Source organism: Centrocercus urophasianus, unplaced genomic scaffold (assembly GCF_019232065.1).
Source record: "Centrocercus urophasianus isolate 14NV4802_14NV808 unplaced genomic scaffold, USGS_Curo_1.0 seq_14, whole genome shotgun sequence".
In the NCBI taxonomy this organism is placed as follows: domain Eukaryota; kingdom Metazoa; phylum Chordata; class Aves; order Galliformes; family Phasianidae; genus Centrocercus; species Centrocercus urophasianus.
The window spans coordinates 36,816,935-36,843,569 of NW_024884586.1; the positions used below are offsets into that span (position 1 = coordinate 36,816,935).

At 35.8% G+C, this 26,635-nt stretch overlaps 1 protein-coding gene across 8 annotated transcripts in view; it reads right to left on the reverse strand.

The window, feature by feature from the left end:
* EFCAB11 (EF-hand calcium binding domain 11) overlaps positions 1 to 26,635 on the reverse strand; it is a 97,851-nt gene that overhangs the window by 36,314 nt on the left and 34,902 nt on the right. Inside the window, exon 6 of one of the 8 annotated variants that reach the window (XM_042814185.1) lies at positions 14,350 to 14,432. The exons of the other annotated variants lie outside the window; for them this stretch is intronic. Within the exon in view, the coding sequence (XP_042670119.1) occupies positions 14,423 to 14,432 (10 nt within the window). The 3' untranslated portion in view covers positions 14,350 to 14,422. Of the gene's footprint in view, positions 1 to 14,349; positions 14,433 to 26,635 lie in introns of those variants that run through there. 8 annotated transcript variants of the gene reach the window in all.

A 26,635-nucleotide genomic window follows, 5' to 3' on the forward strand; every position in this document is an offset into this window, starting at 1 on the left:
TTTTTTTAATTTTTTTTTTTTTTTTTTTTTTTTTAAACTTCCATACTGTAGCTAGAGAACTGCCACAGCAAACTGCGATAGCGAATCACTGCAGAGGAGAACCAGCACCTAATAAGTTTCAGTATTAAGTGATATATTTTTTTAAAATAAATCCATATGACTCACCTTTCTTAAGCTCCACTAAATTTAGATGATTGCTAAGTTTAGAGACCTACAGCTGTTCTCATGGGTTGCCATGAATGGAGAAAAATCTCTCCAAGAAGCAGTCTCTGCCTGATCACAATACACCCAGGCTGTGGCCCTGCATCAAAACAGCCTGGCAAGGCCGCAGAGGGTGCTGTGAGGGCTCTCAGCAGGTGCCGAGTGCAGCTTTAGCCTCAGAACAGCACCACTGTGTCAGCACAGCAGAGTTCAGGACCTGAGTCACACTCCCAGGCAGCATCCTGCACAACACTGCCCTGCAGAGTACAAATGCACCAGCTGTCAAGGACCAGCCCAAGGATCTCTGCACTACAGCTCATGCTCTCAGCGAGCTCTGGAAGCAAGGCTGTCACTGTAAGGAGTGACAGATTTCTGCAGCCAACAGTTAGCTACCCCAGTAGTTTTGCAGATTGCAAGAGTCATCTTCCTATTCACATGTGGGTGCTTAAATAAGTCAAAAATATCACTTTTTATTTGTTATTGTTACATATATATTATTTCCAAGTTGCAGATATATTTTATGATGTAAAGTTACATGATGTATGAATGAAGATAATGGAAAAAATGAACTCTAACTGATTCCTAATGCCTTTTCTGAATTAGCTGTACTTCCATTTCACTACTGAATTGTCAAGTTATTGTTATGAAAGCTATAGAACATAAAAAGGGAAATATCTTTATGCCACTATATAGAGCCATGGTTATTTCCTCAATTTCAGTAGCGAGTGGAGTTCTGATCATCTGAAAAAGATTATGGAAGGACTGAAGAAATACAAAGAAAAGAGCAAGTGTGATTCAAGATGAAATCACCTGTATAATATAGGATGTAATAGCAATGAGTTGTAAACCTCTTATTGCTGGACACACAGCATGCTGGAGAAGCATCACTCTCTTGTGTGGCTCTAGCTATATGGTTAGCCATCACTACTGCCAATTGAGGCTGGGCTTTGAGACAGGTCCATCCTGTACAACAGATGCAATCTTCTGGCATTCAGCTTAACCTTCAGAATTCTGCTTTCCATCTTTAGGTGGTGAAATCCTGAGGCTCTGTCCAGATGGGGCTTCTGTACACCATCATCTGCACTGTTTTGCAGTTGTCCCAGTAGGCCTGACTTTGGCGCACTGCTAACATCTCCAGTAAATGCTGTTCATTTTCAAAAGCTAACTATGGGAAAAGACAAAACAAAAACAAACCCCCAAACAAAAAACCCCCACCACCATAGAAGCCTTCCCTCTCACTCCCTCAACTCAATTAATTAATTCAGATGAAGAGTACCTCAGAGAAAAGATGGTTTTAAACATGCTGATAATACATTTGCTAGTTTATCAAGTGGTGACTAGGGTCAAATGGACTTAAAAACAATCTGCAACACTTAGGATCTTTCTACAGGGCTGCTCTATTCAGGCACAGCATATCAGCTCTGGAATAGTGCTTGCTTCTTCCTAAACAACATGAATTACAGAATTTCAAGTTCTCCATCTGAGGTCTTCTGAGACAGCTAAATGCATCCATGCGCTGCTTCCCCAACAGAGTGGGCGAGCAGAACTTCAACTGACGTGTTATTTGTATTCTTTTAACACTAGAATTTTATGTTACTAACTCTCAAAATTGTCCTTTGCCAGGAAATATGTGGCACTTACAAAATTAGTACAATGTTTGACTACGACATGATTCCATAGCATCTGTTACATCTCAATATGTCACTGAATATTTCACAATTATTTAACATCTATCACAGTCTTCTACTCCAAGAAAGACTAAGTATTTCAAAGTTCTTTCTTCTCTAGCATAAATGTTCTGCAGCTACCAAGGTTTTCTCAGTGCATTTACCTTAGGCCTCCTAATGAGGCAGCTCAACCCAAGAGGTGCAGTTCTAGGTGTCTTACTTCTCAAAGCTAGTTTGAAAGGCAGATTTATCTATGCTTTTTAAAGCTTTCTTGTATTTAGTAAGTCAATAGTTTATTTAAAAAAAAAAAAAAAACAACAAAAAACAATCACCTTACATATTAAATCATTTTAACTTGGAATGTCTCTGACAGAATTAGGTAACTAAACACAAACTTGACTGGACATTTTGCAGAGCATATAGGAGTGCTCCTCCTTACTGTCAGTGAGATTTCACCCAACTGAGACTGAGATTCTCACTGCAGCACAGATAGCAAAGAATTCTGAAGACCAAACCCTTTCTGGTTAACCCTACCTAGCAAATATATCAGTGACAAAGCAGCTGTTCAGTATTTTGATGGCACTGGTGTTGAGGCTTGTACAAAAAGAAATTTGTCGGGTTTACTATGAACTGGAATCAGTTTGACTCACTAGGTGAGGTATTCTCAGCATACATTTCATTCAAAGTTTTTGAATAGAAACTGCCACAGAACCATTCTTCCTTGTCCAGAGATCCATTTGCCCTGGGGAATCCCATGCCATCCTTCTGTCTGTCCCAGTCAGAAGATAGCAGCATGTCACTGCTCTGCCTCTAACAACTCACATTGAAAAGTTTTATTTCTGACTCTGCACATTGCTATCTGACACCATGATTGCTGGTTGCTAAATTGACCCCAAACTGAGTTTGATCTACATCCAAAAGTTCATGGCTTGGACAGAAGGACTGGAGCCATTGAAAACAGCTCCAAGAGGACAATGTGATGGCAGTAGCATTGGCTTTTATTTCAAATTAAAAAATAAAAGTTAAAAAAAAAAAAAAATCAGACATGGAGAATGGGATGCTTTGTTGCTGTGTTGTTTTTGCTGATAGCCAGCTGGAAGTTCTGGGCCCAGGAGATGAGCTCAGACCGTCCCCTTTACAACAGCATATATAGAGAAGAGCATTCATAGCCCTTGAAGTGTGAGGTTTTTCCTTTACTCCAGTACAACTGCAAGCTGTTTTGGCATCCCTTTGCCATGTTGAAAAGGGACTATCTTCCCACGGAGCCTCACAACCCCTGTCTGCTAAACCTTTCCTCCTACCCCTACAACACCACAAAGGCCCAGCAAACTGGACCAATACACAGGAAGTGAAGAAGATCAAGGGATTCACTTCAGAACTACTCCATGCTTTGAGCCAACATGTTAATACATGTGCAACCTATATGGGCTCTTTCAAAACTCATCACTAATTTTAATTTTCTTGCAAGAAAGAGACTCAGATATGTGTCTTTAAAGAGCTGTGATTAAAATAACTTGTTTCCTCACACTTATTGCCATAAAATGGTGCACTTATTTTCTCATATTGTTACCGGCAATCAGTACACAAAAAGTTATAAAAACAAGTCTCTTTTTTTTTTTTTTTCCATTAGGGTAGCTTTCCATTCAAAGAACAGTGTTAAGTACTCAAAGCAGGAACGCAGCTATAATTCATACTAATTTTAAGATGGTATTTCACTGCCAGAGACTGTAAAACTGATGTGATAGTCATGCCAAAGTCATGCCAAAGCTTTTCTTTGAACTGTGACATTTTGTGTGTCAGTTAGTTACTGAGTATGACTTATCAGCCACCACCCACCCAGCTGATTAAAGATAGAAGACACAGTAACACTGCCACAAAGCTAAGGTACTAAGTTTTATTTTGGGAACCTCACAGGGACACACTTGACATTCTATGATGTCGTGCACGTATTTACTTTGGATTCTTCTGATTACTGAGTACATGGATGAAATACTCATTTTCTGATACACCAGGAAAAAAAGGAAACAAAACATTCCAGTGAGGAAAGTCCTGATATTGGGCTGAGTCCTCTGAACCCTTTTTCAGTCAAAGCTGTCCTGGATTTCACAATGCTAACACTGTGAAAGCTACCAGGGATATCAGGTTACCCAAAGAACACAGTTTAACAACTGCTCATTCCATCCATGATATCATTCAAGTCATTTAAAAGGAAATAACACATAACTAGATTCCGAGAGCTTTAGCGAATTACAGAAGTTCCAGGAGAACAAAGCAAATACATTTTGAAAGCATGGTTATATAATCTATTTGCTTTAAAGTAGCTGCAATGAGCTAAGCATACAAAGTATCTACACGAAAATAATTTGAGCAGATTATCACTCATTTCAAAACTCAAATGTAAATATGCTTTTCACAGGTATTTCTTAACAAGCAAATCCAGCTTGTTAAGTAATAGGCATCAGAAAACAAGACCAAAAAATTAACACAACGGGAAAGCAAATGTGCTCTTAAACCTGAAAAAGTCAGTATAACAGTAAAACCTGAAGACTCACCTCTGTACTGTTCCACGGGACGTATCAGTAATAACTTGCTCTTATGTTCAGCTTTCCATTTGTAGAGGTTCAGACCCAATTTGGCTCCCAAGATTCTGCCAAAGATTGCTGTTGTCAAACTAAACTTTTTTTTTTTTCTCCTGACCTTCTATTATTGTTGCTAGGAAATATTACAAGTAAGAACATAACCTGTTGATGAGTGTATATTCCCCTTTAAGGAAGCCTAGCATTACAGCTGGTGAACTATGCTGATCACAGCTCTACCAGTCCTTTCCTGCTGAACAAAAAGGAAGCTGTTACATCAGCAACAGAACATATACAAAAATGAAAAGCATCTTTCATCTAATCCTTGGGTAGCTGCTGTTTTTGTTTCCCAAATCATTAGTGAGAATAATCTTCCATTTCACTCACCCCACTACATGTCATTTGTAATTTTATCAATTTGCAATGATAGCTGAAGTGTTCTGCAGTTTGCTAACTAAACTCCAATAAACATTAGCTAGTAATTAGCTTTTATACAGCTGTACAGCAGGGACTGAATCACCTGAGCCTACTCAGTTCCACTCAGCTGTGGTCATCTGCAATTTCTTTCCAGAAGGCCTCATGGGAGGGGAAGCAAGAATGCTTAAGAATAGAACTTCTCTAAAAAATCATGTTTAAAAAACAACAACAACAAACCTTTGCAACATGGTAAAATAATTTCATTCACCTCTCTTGGATTTTCTATTCTCAATAATTCAAGTTCATACTTTTAAAGTCTCTCAGAAATCGAGGAATGAGAGTGTATAGAAGTAAAAGAAATAGAGGGTATTTTCCTCTCTGAAGTTCCTTGCTACAAATACAAGATATATATTTCTTAGAAGGAAAAGTATACAGAGACCTTTCTGTCTGTAATAATCTTCAACAGATTATTGTTGTACAGAGTCCATAAAGTGCAGATATTGTCAGACATTTAGACAGAAAACTACAGTCAGGTTAGAAATATTAACAAGACATCACAGACTTTTTAATGGCTAAATGGAAGCTAGTAGTGAAAATGAGATTTCTGTAAGATAGAAACTTCACATCAGTTGCTCCTTAATACATAATTAATTTGAAATAAATAAAATAAAACTGCATGAATTAGTGTTTGGGACAGGTATAAGGACTGGACACCTGTGTCAGTAGACTGAAGTACATTGACCAAAAAAATGTAGTGTAAGTAATGGCACAGCAACTCATCATACATTTTTTTCATGAATGTGTCTAGACCTGTAGCAACTCTCCCTGTGGAATAATAATTCAATCTTCTGTGTCTCAGCAGAGACTGTGATGATATTGCTAATTAACATCCATGATGATGACTCTCTTATGAAAACATTCATCTGTTGGGAAATACCACTTCTAAGGCTAACCATCTATCTATTAGCAGGTCTTTCCATCACCTTTCAGAGGTAACACCATTTCTCTTGCACTGATTAGCATGCTATTTGAGTTACAGCTCATTTCATCTAATGGATACCTGGTTCTTGAACATAGAATCGAATATATCTGCTCATGTGTTCAGTGCTTCCAATTTCATTCCATTATTTATGTACTATCTGCCTGGGAAGTAAAGAAGATTTCACTTTTTGTGTGTCTAGTAAAGTACAATTTCCAAGGAAACTGGAAGAGAAAACAGATGTTATTTTATTAACAATTTGCCCATGCATTATATTTTGGAATGCCTCACTAAAGTTAGGAAGATATTGAAGATTTCTCTTTTGATTTAACAGTAGTACTGATACTCTTTTCGTCTTATGTGATCATTATTCTTGGTTTACTTATTTACAGTAGCATTAAGTGTGTACTACAGTCTCTAAGTTCACATGAGGAGGGCACTGCTTCTGCACAATTTCAGAAGGAATCTCTAATTCAAGCAGCTTAACAACTAGCAAGAAAACAGAAATGGAGCAACAGAATGAAAAATGATCAGAGATCAATGCCCATAATGAAATCTCTATCATCTATTACTACTAATATGAACACACAAAGGCAGTAGGAAATCAGGGATCACTGATAAAATACATCGAATAAGAGGATTTATCTCACTACAGCACTGCTTGAATGAGTGTATATAAAGTTACAGGGGGCAAGAACATCTCCATAAGCAGTAACCCAATGAAAGAGTGGGGAGGGAAGGAAGAAGGAAGAAAAGGAAAGAGAGGAGAAGGTAGATGTGTCCATAGTGATAAATGCTACCTTTTTCTTCTTCTCAACAATTAGAAAATTCCTTGATGCTGCTAAAGCACATCCATACAAATTCTTCACTAAAAGTCAGCGGTAGGCTTGAATAGTATTTTCAGTATGCCAAATTGAAGTTCATGAAGCAGACCAAGTTTTATTCTTAACTCAATTTAGAAAATTGTTTCAAAAGGAAATAACTAATTATTCATGTTCATTTTATCCTCATTTTTTTTTTACTATAAACACACAGTTCTCAATTGTTCAGAATTAAATCTGGTAGATAATTAACTAAAAACTGTTAAATTAAAAATAATTTGCAATATAAAAAAGAACACTATATGAAAGTGAAACCATAAAGGAAAGACAAATACACTATTAATTTCTAAGAAGCAAGCATTATCCAGCATAATTTTAATCAGTTTCTACATATGTGAGATTTTGGTCAGCCAACAAAAGGCTGTTGAAATATCAAATGAGTACATTTCACAATAACTGCAAATCAGAGTCAGTTCTTTTCTTTCTAAGCCAAAAAGTACAGCATTGCATTTCCTAACTAGGATGACTGGGAATCAACAGAGTTTTCAAATATTTTAAGTATTCTACGCACACATACACATGTAAATTAATACACCCAACTTGTCAACAGTAAAGCTTCAAAGGCTGTTCTTCAGAGCTACACTTACAGTCAAAGTTCTTAAAATTCTGGCTGAAACAAATGAAGTATCATTGATTTTTAAATAACTTGAGATCTAAAGTTTCCACTTTGTCTTTTCACCAGAGAGCATACTTCAGGCAAAGTACAATGGTGATACTTCATCTTGTCCGTGCTTCATTGCACATTCAAACTCTTTGAAGCTGATGCGCCCATCAGAATCCTGATCAACCTCTCTATAAGAGAAAAGAGATCTGGTTTTTAAAAGCCAAAAGACATTACGTGAAACAGACATACTTATTGTAGGTACTCAACACCAACATTGTTTTGAAGAGCTCAACTTCTACACACTTGAATTCTATGCCATGAACTGAAATACACTTTTTGCATAGCACATCTCATTTGAGGAGTTGAAAGATTTTAAAAAAGAAGTATTGTTCTGTTTATTCAAGAGGAAGCAGAAGTGAATTACAAGATGAAAATTTGAATTCTACAAATTTAGCACTTCCAGCACAAATTCAGCTCTTCTACATCGTCCCTAGTTCCCAAAATTCAGTTATCTGGGGTGGAGATCCTCAGAGTTCCACAACACAGCATAAAATCCAAGACTTCTAGGTCATAAGATATCATAAGCTTACATTTAAATTTCCCCAAATTGTCCTATAACCTTTCGCATACCTCAAGCAGCTTATTTTGAAGCAAATATTGTGTTAACAAGCCTAATACTTGTAGCTGTAAGAAAAAAATGCTCTTTTGCATGTGATTATGTGCTAAAGTGCATATTCTAATGCTCAAAGAAATACCTCTGAGAAGAAAAACAATTTTACTTATTTTTATCCCCATGATATAAGTTGATAGAGGACAGCAATTCAGCTAATGTCACTAACATACAGGTCTAGGCTTTGTCAAACACGGTTTACAAAATTTGATGTAGTGACAGATAAGACTGACAGAATAGTCTTCTGTAAAGTATTTATCATAGTTCTGTCTACCTTTCACACTAGAAACTAAGAATTATATAGAAGTTAACATTAAATAATTAAAAAGCTGATGAACTCTTGGAGCTCAAAATCTGCTCGTTGTCTCAGAAAACATTTTGTTTATAATAATATGCAGTCCAGCATTCCACTACTGATCTGGAATAACATTTTTAATTATTACTGATAAAATTTGCAGATGACAAAAATTGGTGGTATTATAGTTCTGCAAACTTTGCCATCACAATTAGTGTTCAATTGCAGCATTCCTACTGAACTGCAGCATGCAAAACGTGATGCATATTCTACATAGATTAAAAAGAAAACTTCAGAATAATCCAGGCTGTTTAGCAGTAGCCTCTGCTAAACAGCTTTTGAATGCCCTGGAAATTTCAAAGGGATTCTAGATCCTGCAGAGGTAGTACAGCATCTCAGTATTAAAGAAAGCCTCACACAAAGAGACAGGATGTACTACTCTATGCACATATGCTTAAACATATGCTAGAAATGAACTTCTTGTGACATGAAACATTTTCTGAACTTGGTCAGATGAACTTCAGACCTCATGGTGCAATAGTGAACCCTGTAGCTCCACAAACCTATGAAATGGCACACTATCAATGTGGAAATACGTAAATGAAAGTAGTTCTTTCGGTTTGTTGTTGGCTCTCAATCAAGACTAAATCATATTCATATTCTGCTGCTTTTCAGGTAATGACAGGTTTGGGATGACGATAACCCATGTGTCTTGGTGGACAACATGACAACTGATAACGGATCCTCTCAAATATCATATGCTGTAATAGCAACAAACAAACATTCACCAGCAAGGGACAAACACAGGTCATAATTACAAAATGGAGATGCTGTCTTGGAAAGCAGTAACTGAAAAGGGCTGAGGAGTCATAAGAAGTAATCAAATGAAGATTACTTCCTACTGTGATGCTTTACATAAGAGGGGAAATATGATCCTTGAATGTGTAAGCAGGATAATATCTAAAACAAATACAACTGATTTTATTTCAGAATACAGCATTAGGAAAATTCTGAAGAAAATATTGTGTTTAGTTTCTGCTGCCCACACTTCAAGAACGATACTGAGCAACTAAAAAGAACTGAGAATAACTGCTGTAAATTACATGAGTTCTGGAAACGATGCCTTATAATGAGACATTAAACACTCAGTTTAAAAAAGGATTAGTGAACTGATTCTATCAAATCAAGTCCACAGGTATCTCCTAGGGAAAATATTTCAGATAGTAAATATCTTTTAAAGGAATAAGGAAAGACATGATGGTAGACACCAGTTGGAAACCAAAGCTAGAAAGATTTACATCTTAAATTAGGTTTGTTTATTTATTTATTTTATGAAGCTGACAAGCTATTGAGATAACTAAACTACGGGTTATGAGACAATTTCTCTCTCTTGAAAATCAAGACTATGTAACTTTCTACAACATATATTCTAGTCAAAAGGAATACTAGGTTTAATTACTTCAGGACAGACTCACTCTGTGGTGGAAATCATTATTCTTTGATTTGTATTGTATGTACCTTAATTATCTATTAAATTATTTAAGCATCCTCCATCAGTATCAGAACAAAATAGGCATTTCTAGAGAATATTCATATTCATGGTTATAGATAAGTGAAACGAAGCCATCCATAAAATTCTAAGCAAGGCTTAAGAACCTGATGAGTTTTGTGATTGAATAATACCACCAGACTTATCCACTGATACATTCTTACACAAAAGACATTGAAGATGATGAATGATGGTCCACGCTTGTCTTGTTTTTACCTATACATCCCTATTTGTATACTGGTAATTTTCAGACAAGCAGAAACTCTGTAAGAAGGTATTTGAACCTGCTCAGAGGATCTGTTCTGGACTTCTAGCTGTGGTGTGCCTGTTCATTGCAGGGGAGTTGGACTAAATGGCCTTCTGAGGTCCCTTCCAACTCTAAGGATTCAATGATTCCACGAACAGTTTAACCATCCCAGGCCAGTTCATCCTCTTGCCTCTGACAGCAGCGATCAGTTGGGTATGTATGGAAGAAAGGGGAATGTCTAGTAACATTCCCTTGATGTATTCTCTGTACATTCATGGCTTTCCTAAACCAGACATGCATGTGTGTATGTAAATATTCTTGATGCATTTTTATTGCATGATTTTTTCTAGCAGCTTTTCAAACCCCTGTGAAACCCACAGCTTGAACACCTGTTCTATGAATAAGTACCTCATCTTATTTGAACCTGCAAGCGATTTGACATTTCCATATTTTCAAGGGTTAACTGCCACTGAAGAAGAATACCCTGTTCTCCACACAAATCAATTCCAGTTCTCTCAGCGCTCCAAACAAGACTTGTGCTCCAGACCTCTCACCAGCCTCACTGCCCTTCTCTGAACACGCTCCAGGGCCTCAATGTCTTTCTTGCAGTGAGGGGCCCAAAAATGAACACAGTACTCAAGATGTAGTAGCCTCACCAGAGGTGAATACAGGGGGATGATCACCTTCCTGCTCCTGCTGGTAACACTATTCCTGAACCAAGCCAGGATGCCATTGGCATTCTTGGCCACCTGGGCACACTGCTGGCTCATATTCAGCCGAGCATCAACCAACACTCCCAGCTCCCTTTCCTCTGCACCGTATTCCAGCCACTCTGTCCCAGGCCTGCGGAATTGCCCGGGGTTGTTGTGGCCAAAGTGCAGGACCTGGCACTTGATCTTGTTGAACTTCATCCCATTGGCCTCAGCCCAGCTATCCAGCCTGTCCAGATTGCTCTCTAGGGCCTTTTCTGTTCACTATGTATGTCCTCAAATGAGCTTCATTTGGAAGATCATCTTGAAAAATTGCCCTCTTCTTTATATAGTGTTTGCTCTACATTCCAAAAGCCACCAAATGACTCTAAGAATTAAGTATCACTTTCTGAACAACCTTTCAGCAGAGATTATCAAGATATGCTGGCTGATATATGACTAATAAACCAGTAAGTAGTTAGCTTTTGTGACCTGAAGAAATGCTGTCTTTATTTAAATCTTACGGATTTTTGAAACCTTGCCAGAAGTAACCTAAAAGCTGGAATGGCCTTGGAGTGTTAAATTTTCCTTTTTTTTCCAGCTGAAACCAATGACACATTCACTCTTATGATTATGAAAATACTTTGTCACAGCATATTGATCTTTATTTCACAAACTACTAATCATTTAACAATTTTAGTACAGAGATGTTTCAAGGTATGTGGTGCTGTGGGTAGATTGTGTGATCTTTCATTGAAAATTGAGTAATAATCACCATCACAAGTTGCTGACTGTGAGATATAAATTATTCTCTTATACAATTAGGTAGTTGAAGACTCCCCAAATCACCTAAGTGTATTTTCATAGCAAACTGGATTAGATAAATGGCACTTCCCATCTGACAGGAATATTTTAACATGAATCTAAGTAGAGTAAATGAATAGCTTAAAAGACTAATGTCGGTATAAATTGCCTCTTGAAGTTTCATGTTTATTAATTCACGGAAATTAGTACTTATCAGAAAAGTATCCACATGCAAATACTGCTTACTCGTTTATAAATAACTGTATGTATTAAGCAGGCACTCCAGCTTTTTCCCCATCATACCTGAAACAATTCATACATGGTCAGATTTTACAGCTCCTAAAACAAAAACACTATGAACAAGAAATACAGTATGTCTTCTTTTTGTATGGACTATCACAAAAACAGAACCCTTCAAGTAGGCACAAAATTTAAAATATTCTTTATCTGGTTTATACACAGTTTCTCATTAACCCATCATATTTATCTAAAACACGTAGAAGATTAAAGATTTTAATTCTGCTCTTTGTTCCCTAGATAATACAGTATCTGACCTAAGTGGTAAATCAAGAAATTGAGAAAGCATTTCTATTACTCGAAAGGAGGAGTAGGGAATGCACATCAAAACCAGCATATACTGCCACTGAGTTGGCTTTCAACTCATTAGTTCAGTAAAACAAGCCCCAGAAGCCACATAAGAGCCAGGATAAATTAAACTCTATTCAGATCACTGATGCCATGGCCATACATCATATATATGCAAGTGAGTAAGGTGGCTTAAAACTTGCTTGGATTTCTCCACTATGAAAACATAGTTAAAGATCATTAATTATACAGCAAAGGGTAGATGGTCCTTGCTTCGACTTTGAAAGAATTCAAGTTAAACCATGGGGAGAAAGTTTTCATTTACTCTATTTTTCGGAGACAGTAGTTTACATAGATTATTATTTATTGCTAACATACAACTTTAAAATGCTCGTGATACATTTAAATGAGTAAAATAGCATAAGCAGTTACCACAACTAAGTATGAAGAGACAACTTTCTGTTCACAAATAAATGTAAAATTAGAACATTGAGAAAGCTTAACCACTTATTTGCTAACACGTTTTGGGAGTGCTCCTGGGTATAGTTCTTTCATGCTTAAAGCCCCAGCACCATTTAGGTCTTACAGCGTCTGCCTTAACTTCATTCTTCTGATGTGGGTGTGATAATCCAAAGCTCTTTTTCTATTAAAATAACTTTTCTCATTTTCCTTTCTCTTTAAGGAATTCTGACATGAACATCATAGGGAACCTACCCAGGAAGTTCAGGAGAAAGCACTCTAATAATCCCATTGCCTTTTTCATTAATAACAAAATAAGTTCAATTTTGATCTAATTCATGTTTTCAAGAAAGTAGAAGCGTTGAAGAAATGCAACTTGCAGTGTGATCCACAAATTTTCCTTTACAGCTCCTCTACTATTTCTGACACTATCCTTCCTCTGTCACAGACAGAAAATCTGTAATAAGTTTCCAAGGGAACCTGTTTCCCATTAAAATATAATCACCGACTGCATGTGCCTTGGTGATAAAATTTTACAAATTATGTTTGTCTGTATGCAAATTATATTTAATTCTATTACTGACACCCTTTTTTACTACTTCCACTTGCTCTGTTCTCCCAGCCCTCCTTGATTCACTGTGCTTCTAAAGCAGTTTGGGTAAGTGACATCTGGCTGTCATTCTGTTGGCTCTCATTCTAACTTATTCCTTGTGACTTAAAGAACACCAGAAGATCTGGAGGGTAACATGTTGCCTGTCTGCCATGAGTCAGAGATGACTGATTTACTGCCTTTTGCCTCAGATTCAATTTCAAGAGCACCGAGTTCAGAATTATCTATTTCTCCATTTCACTGACTGAAAATTTCAAGCCTCAGTTCTTCCTTCTGGAATGACAACACAAATAATAACTTCAAAACCTTAAAAATAAGGTAATTTACAAATATTGCTCTGTGAAATGCAGTTGCCTACTGTTTGGCCATGGGTTTACACATTAATATTGGCTCCAGTAGAGAAGGATCATAAAGGAGAAAAATATGTAACATTAACTGTAAAAAGATTTTTTTTTTCCTCCCTTGAAAACTGCCTATGGAAAGAATAATGAAATGAACAGAATATTTTTTTAAACTTTCCAAAGTACCAGCCTGTGATACAGATCCATGAAAATGTCCCACATTGATACAATATAATTCCAGAGTGTAAGCAGAAATTACTTGACAGTTATTTAAGAAAGAAAAAATTGAAAACAAAGCTAGAAAATGCATAAACTGATCACAATTAATTTCAACTGTCACATGAAGAAGTTTCCTCAGCCAGAGTTTTAAATCGATTATTTCCTTTACATTCAGATTTTATTGCTATTTACTTAATATTTTAAAATAAAAACTATCAGGGAATAATTAAAATAAGAGTCAATACATTCACTGCATCAGAACCTAAGCTGTCCTAATGATTGAACAGTGAGAGTAAAACTTACACTTCTCACAAGCAGTCCCTGCCAAGGATAAAATGACCCACCAACTGAAGATTCAAGGATGACAGCTTCTTCAAAAAGCTGCCCTCTCTTCTGCTTAACCAGCTGGCTCTTCCTGTTCATAGTGCTTGCTTCTTTGTTGATGGAATTCCTGCAGAGCTCCACAGCTGTTTGGTTACTAATGCATATTAATTTCACTTCCTTAAAAACCTGATGAGAAAAGCCATTCTGAAGCACTGAAGAATTATGAAGATACCTCTAGTTTTGCTTCCTGAAACAATGTGGTACTAGAGTACTAGTAATCAGAAGTTTCAGACAGATAGAAGAGTTTAAGGAATCCTTTAAATTGTTAGAATTACATTACTATTAAGGTAGAAACGTGCTTCCCTTCACCTTCAGTGCTGCTCAGTTTTTACAAACGTTTTAAAGTACAGAAAACAACAAATCACTAACTGTGGGGAGAACTGTTCGGCAGTACGTTACATTCAGTTGTTTCTTCCCTGGAAGAAATACTGCCCTTTTTTTTCCGAATGCACTGCTTGACCACTTCTCTCAGTAATTGTAACATACCTTACAGTATAGTAAAGTATAGTCTGTTGAAGTCTGGTTCTCTATCTGCAATATTTTTTTATCCATTCTTGTACAGTTTCCCTGATTTTCTTCTCCCCGAACAGCAGAAATAGTCTTGGACACAATAGTTTTGCCAATACCTGTTGCTTCTTTCTTAACCAGTTCTCTTTCCTTTCAGTCTGCAACTGCCACCGCAGCTTGTCTTTTTGTATCTTCTCACTCTTGTTCACTTGGAAAAAGATATGTATCCCTTGAATGTAAACGATTTTGCTTACATCATATTTTACTGTTTTTTTCTGGTTCTTAAGCTTCTATCTCTTAGAAAAGATTTAGTGAAGCCTACAAGCATCTACTGATTTTGTAAGTGAAGAAATGCCTTGCAGAGCTCAAGAAATAACTACTGTTTGGAATTGCTATCAAATGCTTCCATTTCTAGTGGCATTACTAGTTAGCAGCTGTAGAAACATAGTTAATAAATATTTTCATCCCTGACTTGAAATCAAGCATAATTCATTATATATGACACATTTTAATAATATATACTATTATAATTCTACACTACATAAGCTAAAACATAATAATATTTAACAAGCAATACATAACATGTAATCTGTAATCTATAAGGGTTATATAACGATACAGTACTACATAACATTATCACTTTAATTATTATAATATGTAACATACAATTGTGGATTATTCACAGAATGATGCAACCATATATAATGTGGAAGGCACAGTGTTTAGATACAATTGTCTGAACTGTGCATTAAGCTTGCAAGTTCAAACAAAATCAGGGTTTACAGAGCTAAAACTAGGAGCCTAGGAAAAAGAAATGCAGATAAAATTACTAATGGGTGGCTTATCATAGAAAGGAGATCATAAAGAGCTTAGTGGAAAATCTTAGTGGAAATCTTAGTGGAAGAGCAACCCAGTGTGAGCTTTTGAGGAGTAGTCAAGACAAAAGTAGTGAACTCTTTTTGTGATACATAAATAAGGGAGCAGCATTATTTACTCTGTAGATGTGAAATGCCATGGTTGACATCAGCACTGAAATACTACATTCAGCTCATGCCTGGTTTGTTGGTTGGTTTTTGTTTTTTTTTTTTGTTTTTTTTTTTTGTTTTAAAAATAATACTTAAAATGTTAGATGCAGAAACCTAATGTGACAACAATTATTTGAAATGAGAAATTGCCTAAAGGAGTTCAGTTCCTCCATTTCCATCAGATGCTGTTGATACGACAAAAGGCTTCCTCCGTGCAGAGGATATTTCATAACAAAGAAGTGATGAACAAAAACAGTCATAAGGCTTAAAGAGAGATTAAATGAAGAATAAAACAAAAATGTATCGGAAAATATGAGGCAAATTGTATAGCCGTATAACCTGTAATGTACAAAATAGGATAACATCTTTTTAAGATCTTTTAAAAACAACCATACTTATGTCAAAAGAGTTCAGATAAATTCCTCATCTCTTCCCATTTTACTAAGTATAACTGCATTAAAACCATCATCCTTGCTGAGGACTAGATTCCTAATTCTAAAGCCTACTAATTTTGCCTTAGAGTGCCCAGTGAAAGCACTGAAACTGACACAGAAAATGTCTATTATCCCCATTGCACTAACTCATCAGCAGAGAAAAAAAGGGAGTTTAAAAATCAAGTCTTTAGATAAATCTAATGCATTTCATGTTTTCATCCTTTTGTCTACTAGCAGGTCTGAACAAATTTATTTGAAAACATGAAATACTTTACGGCTGTTTTTGTCATTAATCTTCATCTTCTGCTGTTGCTTAAAAGCCCAACTTGGGCTTGAGGTCTCACTTAATGAGAAACTATTTAAAAAAAAAAAAAAAAAAAAAAGCCCAGAAAATGAGCCTATACCTAAAAAACCAAGACATTAAAAAAAAAAAGCGCCAAATTATACGAGAACTGGTCCATTCAAATACTGCCTAAACTGGAACTCAGGTTAAAACTTTCCAAAACTCAACATGGCAAATGGACAGCCTTCTTTCCAGAGCTGCCAGGTCACTGAGATGTGTGACTAGGCATTGCCTTGCTAACCAAGGTCTCCGTGTATCAGGCGCTTACCTGCAAGCGCACCCAGAGATGGTAGATGCAGAGGAGGGCATGTATGCACCTAATGCCCAGCCACAAGCTGCACTTTCCCTGTATTCCCATATTTAAATAGTTAAACACCATCAAGCAACTGAATTCAATATAACAAGATGGTATCACAATGTTTGCCTCCTCCATATGATACCCTAACATTACTGCTGAAAAAGAACAACGCTAGTTCTCTAGTTAACTTGCAGACTGCAGGGAAAAAAAAAAAAAAACAAATGCACAAATCCATGCATTTCATGTTTTTTTCTTAGCACTTAGAGCTGTGCTCTCAGATCTTGCAAGCTAGATAGGATCAGATCTAAAAAGTTTTATTTAAAAGGCATAGATTGAAAAAGTAGAGTAGTACTTGCACTCCAGTACTCATTCTTCTAAGTCATACTGCAAACAATGTTCTCGCATGGACAAAGCAGATACTCTGCAACTTGAGATCTTATCTTAACAAAAAGATTAAAAGTTGAGTATTGAAGTCATGGGCATATCAATAGGCTAAGGGGTGGCGAGTTAAGCTCTCCTATTTGTACAAAGCTGAAAACCCACAATATGAACTTGGAAAGTAGTAGCAAATGTCCTTCTTGATAAATGATGCAATTTTCTCATGCTCTCAGATGTCCAACTTTCATGAACAATCTGCTTGTTTCTTATGCTTTCCAATGCATATCCACTCATTTGTGTGCAGCTGCCCTAGCACAGTTTGCTTCCTTGAGCTTGACAAGTAAAGATACACTTGATGGGGTAGCTCTCATTGCACAAAATTCAGTCCAACGTCACACTCATAAGATATTCTTACTCAATCTTGGTTACTATATACTTGTTCCCTACACTTTCAACTGGATACTAGCAATCACTTAAACCTGTCTGATAATAATCTGAATTTATTGCAGAACAAGGAATAGAAAGAGTATTCCTGCTTCTGCCACACAATCCACTCTGCAAACGTGAGAGAAATCTTCATTCCTTCTTTTCAATCTCTCTACAGCATTTGACATAGCTAATTAATGAAGAACTGTATGTAAAAGAAGCTGACTGCTCAGAAACTGTTCATTTCAGGAGGGTGACAACCAGAGAGAAGAAAATTGTGCCTCAGTTTCTATTTTCTTCAATCCTGATTAAAAAACAGACATAGAAACTTAAAGAACTGGAAAGGTGTTGTGAAATCCAGGTAAAATACTATGTAGAGATTATAAAATTCCATCCTTTCATCATATTGTGTTGTATATGGTAACAGTGTCACCAAACTGCATTGGCACTTAAGCTCATGGATAAAAAGTAGAAGGTGAAAGCAAGAAAAAGAGAAGTTACATTGGTGGCAGGAAGAAACACCTTAAGGAGCTTGTGGCATTATGAAATACCTTCTGGCTGATGGTGAGTCGGTCAGTCATTTGGAACTGATCTTGGACTTCCCTCTGGCAATAATGCTAAACCAGGTACAAAAATTCATCCCATCTTTGCTGTTGATGATTTAGCCTTCATAATACATGCCTTTGTCACCTTTCAGCTGGACTACAGCAATGCTGTATCCTGGGCACAAAGCCATTAGCCCTTAGGAAGCTCAGAATAGCACAAAACACAGCAGCACATTTCCACTGCAACCCAGGGAACTTTAAGCACATCAAATCTGCGTTCATCTTCTGCACTAGCTCCTGTAAAATACTGAGCCAAGTTCTGCATCTTTATCATTATCCTTAAGGTGCCCAACAGTCCAGGCACAAAATACCTACATGACTAATTGAAAATCTGCAGCTCTGCCCCATTAAGGACAAAGCTTAGTTTATGCTGTATATAGAGCTTTGACAGAGAATAGCCTAAAGCAGTTGAACAAATTCTCCTTGAATCCAAAGCATCAGCACTTGCTATTGAAAACAAGACGTACTCTTTGAATCTTAACCTCACTAACAATTTCTTTCATAATAATAACACAATAGTTTGAAATTAATTCACAAAATTCTAAGTTTTTTCTTTGCTGTAGAAGGAGAAAATGAAAACAGAATCACACTGTGATGTTTTCTGTGTTTGTTCTGAAAACGAATAATCTACTACATGATAATAAAGAATATACAAATACATAAATAGAAGAGCACTTGCTGTTTTTTCCAAATGAGGGGCACTGCTTGCCTTGCATGAACCAAGATATTCAATGTTGCAACTAATCTAATTGTTAAAAAAATATATATACATCAATGTGTTTTAGAAACCTTTAGAAAAAAAAAGACAAAATATTAAACAATAATCATTCAAAATGTTTGAGGATATAAGTGTAATTTATTTTCAGTAAGACAGACTTGTAAATACTTACCAGACACAAAAGTAAAACTTGGACACATTTAATGATTTTGTTTAAATTTCATTATACAGTAACATATTTAAGGTGATAGAAGAAACTGAGTTTCTCATGCCACACCTCACTTGCAAAGATTAAATTTAAAAAAAAAAAATCCAGAAACTCTATTCAGTAAAGGAAAATATAAGTGAAAATTTCTGCAGGGATATAATAAGCTTTCTCTCTCTTTAGAAATCATCAAAATGGAATCCATATAATATTAACAAAAATACCAGTTTTACCAACAGAATCTGTTCTGTCATCAGTTCACCCTTTGGAATATCACCTATATATAATATAATCACAATGTAACAAAAGCTTTTGAGAACTTCTGACTGTTCAGAGGAAGGTCCAGCCTCCCATTTAGCTTTCTTTGAGGCATAATGTTCCCATTTTCAACACTGTTAGGTGTATTTTTTCTTAATTGTATTTATTAGCACCAAAGTAGATAAGAGTTTGAAATCTTATTTCCAGCATATCATTTCTTGGTATTCAGATTGATACTCTAAACGTCACTCAAACCTCCAAGTAAACAAACAGTTGCAAGGAACAATAAACACGTTACCATTAATGAAAAGAAATCCTTCTATCTTAAAAACTATGATACCAAAAAGAAATAAAACAATTTCTATTGCAAATATACAACCACTTCAACTGAGTTACCTACTACTATCTTGAAGCTGATTACGAAATGAAAGAAATGGGTCAGGGACGATAATCATTTTATCTTTTAAGAACAACTATTACGAAGGGCTTTTTACAATGCACCTAACAGTTTTTTTTAGTTTGTTATGATCTGTCTAGAAAAGAACTATAAGGATGTGGAAAACCACGTTTCCAGCAACAGAACATTCTCAATAACAAGCGGTTGTATAAAAGGAATAATCAAGGAAAAGTGACTACTTCAACCGATGGTTTCACAGAAGAATGCACCAGTGGAGTTAAGACAGGGATAAGTTCAGATTTTAAGATTTGGTAAGGGTTTGTAAACTTCAGAATTAACGTAGCAGAGGTTACATACATTTGCTAGTCATGGATGCTGAGCGTTTATTCACTACTGGATGAGATAGGAGACTTGTTCTTAAGAGTGGATGAGAGACTTTGTGGTTCCTCACTACATATTCACTGACATACTCCAAATGAAATCCTAGTCATCAACAAGCAAGGTGTCTGGACAGGTGACAAACAAATACCCAAGCAGCTTCTACATGGACTATCTGAAAAGGAGGGAATTTCAAGCACTGAACAAGTGCAACCGGTTTGTCAACGTGCTGCAGACAGGCTACTGTGGAACACAAAGATAAAAGAGGCACATTTAGGATGCCCTGAGGTCTGTAAGAGCTGTGGTGTTTTTCCTACGGAACACTGATGCCATCTTCCTCTAGAAAGAGACCAAACCATTCTTCGGTCTCCATCAATGTTCAGCAAGTGTCGATGAATATCAATAGGTGCAATTTTTTTCATATACAGGAATTCAATTTCACACCTTTGCTTCATCTGCACTTCCACATCAGATGTCATTTGATCAGAGTGCCCCCCTGCTGCCATCTGCCACATGGCAACAGAGTATAACGGAATATTGGTGGAAAGGTTCAAACTCTATTGCCATACACCAATCCACCTCTGATGCTGTGGACCAATATAATAAAATAGGAGGCATTACTTTCAGAGCAGCCCTCAAAAGGGCATGAAAAGGACCGTATAGCCCTACCATGAGGTAATTTTTGCTGAAACCCCTTTTACATTCTCAGTTACTGCAACATACTTTGAAGAATGTTGTCTCTTACTGCAAAATGTTTTGGAATGTTCTAAGCAGATGCTCCTTTGTGGCTGAGTAAACATAAAGTTAGCATTGCGTTGCAATATCAATCAAACTTAAATGTGGTCTAAATGACTAGTTTGAAAGAAGAAAACTAGTAAGTACATCACTAAAGCAGCTAGCACAGCAACATATGACTGAACTTGATATGTAAGATCTGCTCTGTATACAGGCTACCAAGTATTTTTTTAATACAGGTATATGTACTTATATTTAAATATTGTGTGTGGTCTAGCAAGTGCAGCATCTAATACAATTTATTCTTTTCAAACCGTGGAACAACCTCCTTAAAAACAAAAGTGGGAAAAGAAACAGTTTAAGGAAATGCTTATTTTTAATTATTAAAGAAGTTCAGTAAACAGGAATAGAATCAGTCTGCTCTGATGATGCATGATAAAGCTGCACAGCAAGGAATTTCAATGCTGAAGTAGTTATCATGTGATCACATACTGAGGTACCAAAGTTTTCAATATTGTAAGATTTGGAAACATCACTTCAGCCACTAAGAGATAAAGAAGTTACTTCAAAATTTGTTTTGTTCCATTGTGACAAGATTTCAGAAAATTTGATGTCAGTTTTTGTTCCCATGAAAAATTTCTAAATGTTTGTTAGCACAAAATTAAAATTTCAACAATTTTATGGAGATTCGAAGTCATATAATGTTATAGATTTGATTTGTAAAAAGAATACTTAGTTTTATGATTCAGTCATAATATGCGGTCAGCTAAACTTCTTTAAAATTCCAATAAAAACTACCATCACCTCATTTATATCTACATATAAACAAATCTAGTGCAATAAAAACAAAATCGAGAGTTCGGGAAACTGCAAAGTGGACAAATGTCTGGAAAAGCAGGAAGTTTCTGATCAAAATTTACAACCAACAGAAGTGATTCAAGAAGAAAAACAAACTGCCTCAGAAAAATAACTTTTATCGTGCTCTGAGTAGAAGAAACAAACTTAGAAGCAACCTTTTTTTCAGTTATTCATTAAAGTTGCAGAAAAAGCATAAATTCTTCTGTTGATATGCAATCATAACGAGCCAGAAACAAATGATGGCACGCGCTATACACAAAGATACAAGTTTTTACATATTAGTATATATTACAGAGCTCTAGATCTTCACAGTAACGTGTTTATAGCAACTTAAATCCATACTAAACCATTGACTTACAGAAGTACAGAGATACAGCCAAAACAGACTTTATTTTTCAATTAATACTTCACTAGGTAGAACTATTGCACTGCAGATTCATATAACTGATCTCTTAAATTAAGCATGAGCTGTAACATTATTTTAAATTTTTGGCGTAAGCTTGAGAAATGAAACTTTTCTATAATATTTTAATTGAAAAAAAAAAAAAAAAGAATATGGCCTTTTTGTTACATTTACTTCTGGAAAAAGTAAAATGTCAGCGAGACCTCTTTTGTAAACACTGGCATTCACATGAGATTTTGTACTTCATGTGGGTTTGGTTCTTAACAAAGCATTTCAACACTTCAGTGAAAAATGAATATCTCCCAATTCATTTTACTTTTGCCAGAATGTCTCATTGTGATCATCTATTGACATTACTAATAAATCAGAACAGACTTATCCCTTTGTGTACATGAAGAAATATAGGTACTCTGGTTTCTGCAACTAGCATTACATGAAAAACAAATTCCTCATAAGATAAATCAGAATTACTGAGGCATGCAGTCAGCCCTATACTTCTGATTATTACATTCTGCCTGCCTAAACAACCCTCTGACATTGCATACGGTAAGCCTTATGTCTTGATTCCAACTTGTTTCTTGTGTTATCATACATTTCTGTCACATTTCTCCTCAGAAGCAGCTTAACTCAGTGATGGGCTAATGAGTCTGCATACCTGATTCTGGAATATGTGAAGCGATGCAAAAATGCAGCCTTCCAAGATTACTTGTATTCCATGCTGTAAATGGTATTTTTTTTTTCCTCCAATGGGCCAGATTATTGTTTTTTAATATGCTTTTTTTTTTTTGTTGTTATTCTTTGCTTGTATTTTGTTTTATTGTTTTTTTTTGTTTGTTTTGCAGAAATTAAGAAACTTTAGTTGGAGGTAACAGTAAATTCTAGAAATGGTATTAGGATTTTCCACTTTTCATTGATGTTATTTGCATTTTAGTAATTTCATGTCCAATGAAGGACATCTTAGCATCAAATATTTTTGTTCCCTACAGATTTGTTATAAAAAATATGAAATGTCTTACCCAGACTTTTCCTATATACATCAGTCTCCACTTCAGATCACAGCAAATTAATTTTTCTAGATATAAAGGCATAGCTTTGGGAATTCTTTTAGGAAGCTACTTTCAAAACAAGTGAATCATAAAATCTTAGTTAGATAGGTTGTTCCAAAAGTAATGCCTCCTATTTATTTCCATGAAAACTACAACAGGTGTGATGAGTACAAGAATACCATTTTATAGAGCAAATTATCATGAGAGGAATCAGTTTCCTCTCTGGTATTGAGATATGACTGTAATAGCTAAGAGAGGTAGCAGGAAAGAGGAAAAACAAGATTACATTTTCAAAACAAGAATCTGATTACATTTATGGATTACAAGTTTTAATAGGCACTTTACATTTTTTCAAACAACTGTATCCTGCTCCAACAATCTATAGACAGTCACTTCATGTTTTATGGATAAACGCTCTGGTACAAATGCACCCTCTAACCCAGTAAGATTTAACACAAAAGTTAATGCATTTACATACTATCTGAAATGAACTGACTTCCTCTTTAACCTTACATTCTTTCACCTAAATGAATAAAGAATATGAACACAAAAATCACCAAGCTAGATCAGACCGTTGGTTATACACTGTACCCAGCCTTTGACAGTTATCAAGATACTTACAGAAAAATTGCTATTACTTGCCCATATTCCTAAGTATTGAACATATAGGCATTCCTCTGAATAATATGCCTATATAGGCATAGACAATAGGCATTCAGAGGAACATTCTCCCCAGTGATCTTTGCTTTGCAGCTGCTTTATGCTCTCAGAGTCCATATTTTGTCACTTTAAAAACCATCAACTTAATGTAACTTGCTGTAATTTTAACCCACATATAATTGCTTAAGCCTTTTAAAAATACCATTGAATATTGCGATTTATATGAAAGTTAGTGTTTATACAATCCTCATTGCATTTTTTTCAGATGGTGTTTCTCCTTTCACTACAGTGTTAAGTACTAGTTTGTAGTTTCTTGGTTTTTTTTTTTTTTTTTTTTTTTTTTTTAATAACCATCTCTCTCTTTTGTTTCTTTCAATCATGTACATTCTCATTCCTTCCAAGCTGATTCCAACCTATCAATTTTCTTTCACATCCAAGTTTGTCCTTACCTGTAAAACATTTTGCCTCTTTCCGGCATTTTTCCCATTAAAAACAAGGCCCTCTCAAGTCATGAGGTAGAATTAATTTAGGTGGTCTAACTTGTCATCTAAGAGCACCCTAACAAGTTAGATTGTTTTCATCTCACCACTGGAGAGAGGGAGAGACACTTCTTAAAGCAAGGCACACCACCCTGTTACAGGTATCTAATACAGGTGAGATGAATCATCTCCTGTAAGAAATACTTTGCAGATGAGACTATCAGTTTCCAATGATTCACATAGAGTAAGCATGAGAAAGGAATACCAGGAATACCAGTTTACAACCACATAATACAAATATACCTATACTGTCTTTTATCTTTCTCCCTTTACTTGCCAACCCTATTTCCATACGTTACTGACTATTGGTTAACATAAGCTGAGATATTCGTTGACATGATCATGGCAGTAATCAGTACTCCCTTGAGTAGTTGCTGAGCTAATTTAGAACTTGGAACGAACACGACTATTGAGAACCACTCCTTTGGATACATAAAGGCCACTCTGAAAATAATGCTTCATATTTATTTTTATGGAATCTACAACAGATACAAACAGAACAAGAAAATGATTTGATAGAGCAAATTCTCAGCAACAGAATGCTATTTTTCAACATGCATTTTTGCCAGTGATGAACAAGAACCTGCATGCCATTATTGTAAAAATCTGCACCAGTACAGGTGACACTTCGTACCCTTAAATCCTAAGTAAATTAATGAGATTCCCTTAGTTAGCAGAGAAGGTGATTTTAAAAGATCATGGGAAAAAAGACAGCCAACATACAATGGCAAATGAGTATGTTTAAAAAAAAAAAAAAAAAAAAAATCAGAAACTCTGCTACCAAACGGTATTACTTTACATGTGAATGTGAATGTACATACTATCACCCTTACTTCTTAGAATTCTATTTTTGTAGTGACAAAAAGAATTCTCTGTGATCAGGTGCAACTCTTCCTTTTACTCTGAAATACCACAAACTGTCATTGGCTTTACAAACAAAACAGAAAGACAAATGAAAACCGAGTCATAAGTAATATCTCACAATTTAGGTATAAATAGTATAGTCTTTCCCACAAAAGCTTGCAGTTGCTCTATAAATAAGCAACATATCTTTTTCTCAAAGGAAATTGTACAATCAGTGAATGTACAGATGTTATAGTTACAAGATGTACCAGAGAGCTTGGCTACGCAGTTATTGCACCAAAGCAGAAAAGCTAGGATGCTTACCCATATCCTGGGCAGGCTTATAAAACTTCAGCAGAGCAGATCTCTGCAGCTGTTGTAAAAGAGTTAAATACGGAATTTGTCATCTTTTGGGCCAAAATACAAGACTAAATCAATCCTCCTTCTTCTGGTAAGAAGCATAAAGATATTTCCCTCATACTGAGGAACTCTTTTGTAGTTCCTGACAGACAGAAGCATTGAAAGGTAATTAACTAGCAACAGGAAAAGAAGTAATGGCCTGAAGTTGCACCAGGAGGTTCAAGTTGGATACTAGGAAGAATTTATTCTCAGAAAAAACAGTTAAGCATTGGAATAGATTGCCAAGGGAATGGTGGAGTCACCACCTACGGAGGTGTTTAAGAAAAGGGTTGATGTAGCACATAGTGACACAGTTTAGTGGGGAAATACTGGCGATAGGTGGGTGGTTGGATTAGATTATCTTAGAGGTCTTTTCCAACCTTAATTATTTTGAGAATCCAGTTGAAGTCTGAAAAGTGACTGGACAGCCACTTGGTGCATTACTCTGCAAAGCTGACTAGAAGGGATTTTAAAATACCTATGTTGCTTCAAAAGTAATGCCTCCTATTTATTTCCATGGAAACTGCAATAGATACAAGTACACAAATGCTATTAATAAAGCAAATTCTTAGCTACAAAACACTATTTTTAATCATAGTTACCACCATTAAATATCATTTCCATAGAAGGCATTACATTCATATCAGCTCTTGTAGATCTGTCCTTCAAATAAACAAATACTACTAACTTGAAGTTCTTCCTACTAATGAAGTAGGAAGTTTCTGCCTCACCTGGTCTCTTTTTGTGTCTCATTAACCAGCTCTATCTTAACATTAAAAATGAGAGAAAAACTGATGTTCTGAATCCCTTTGGCAAGTTGCCTATGGACAGAGAAGAACCTGCTCATCATATTTTCAGTGACAAATGGGAGATATTTAGAAAAGCAATTATAATGCAGCTTCCATGTATCCTGGTTTTTCTCTTCATTCCTGATCAGATGCTAACAAGGTAGAAAAATGACGTAACTGTTCAATTCCCTTATTCTGAACAGTAAGAGATAATT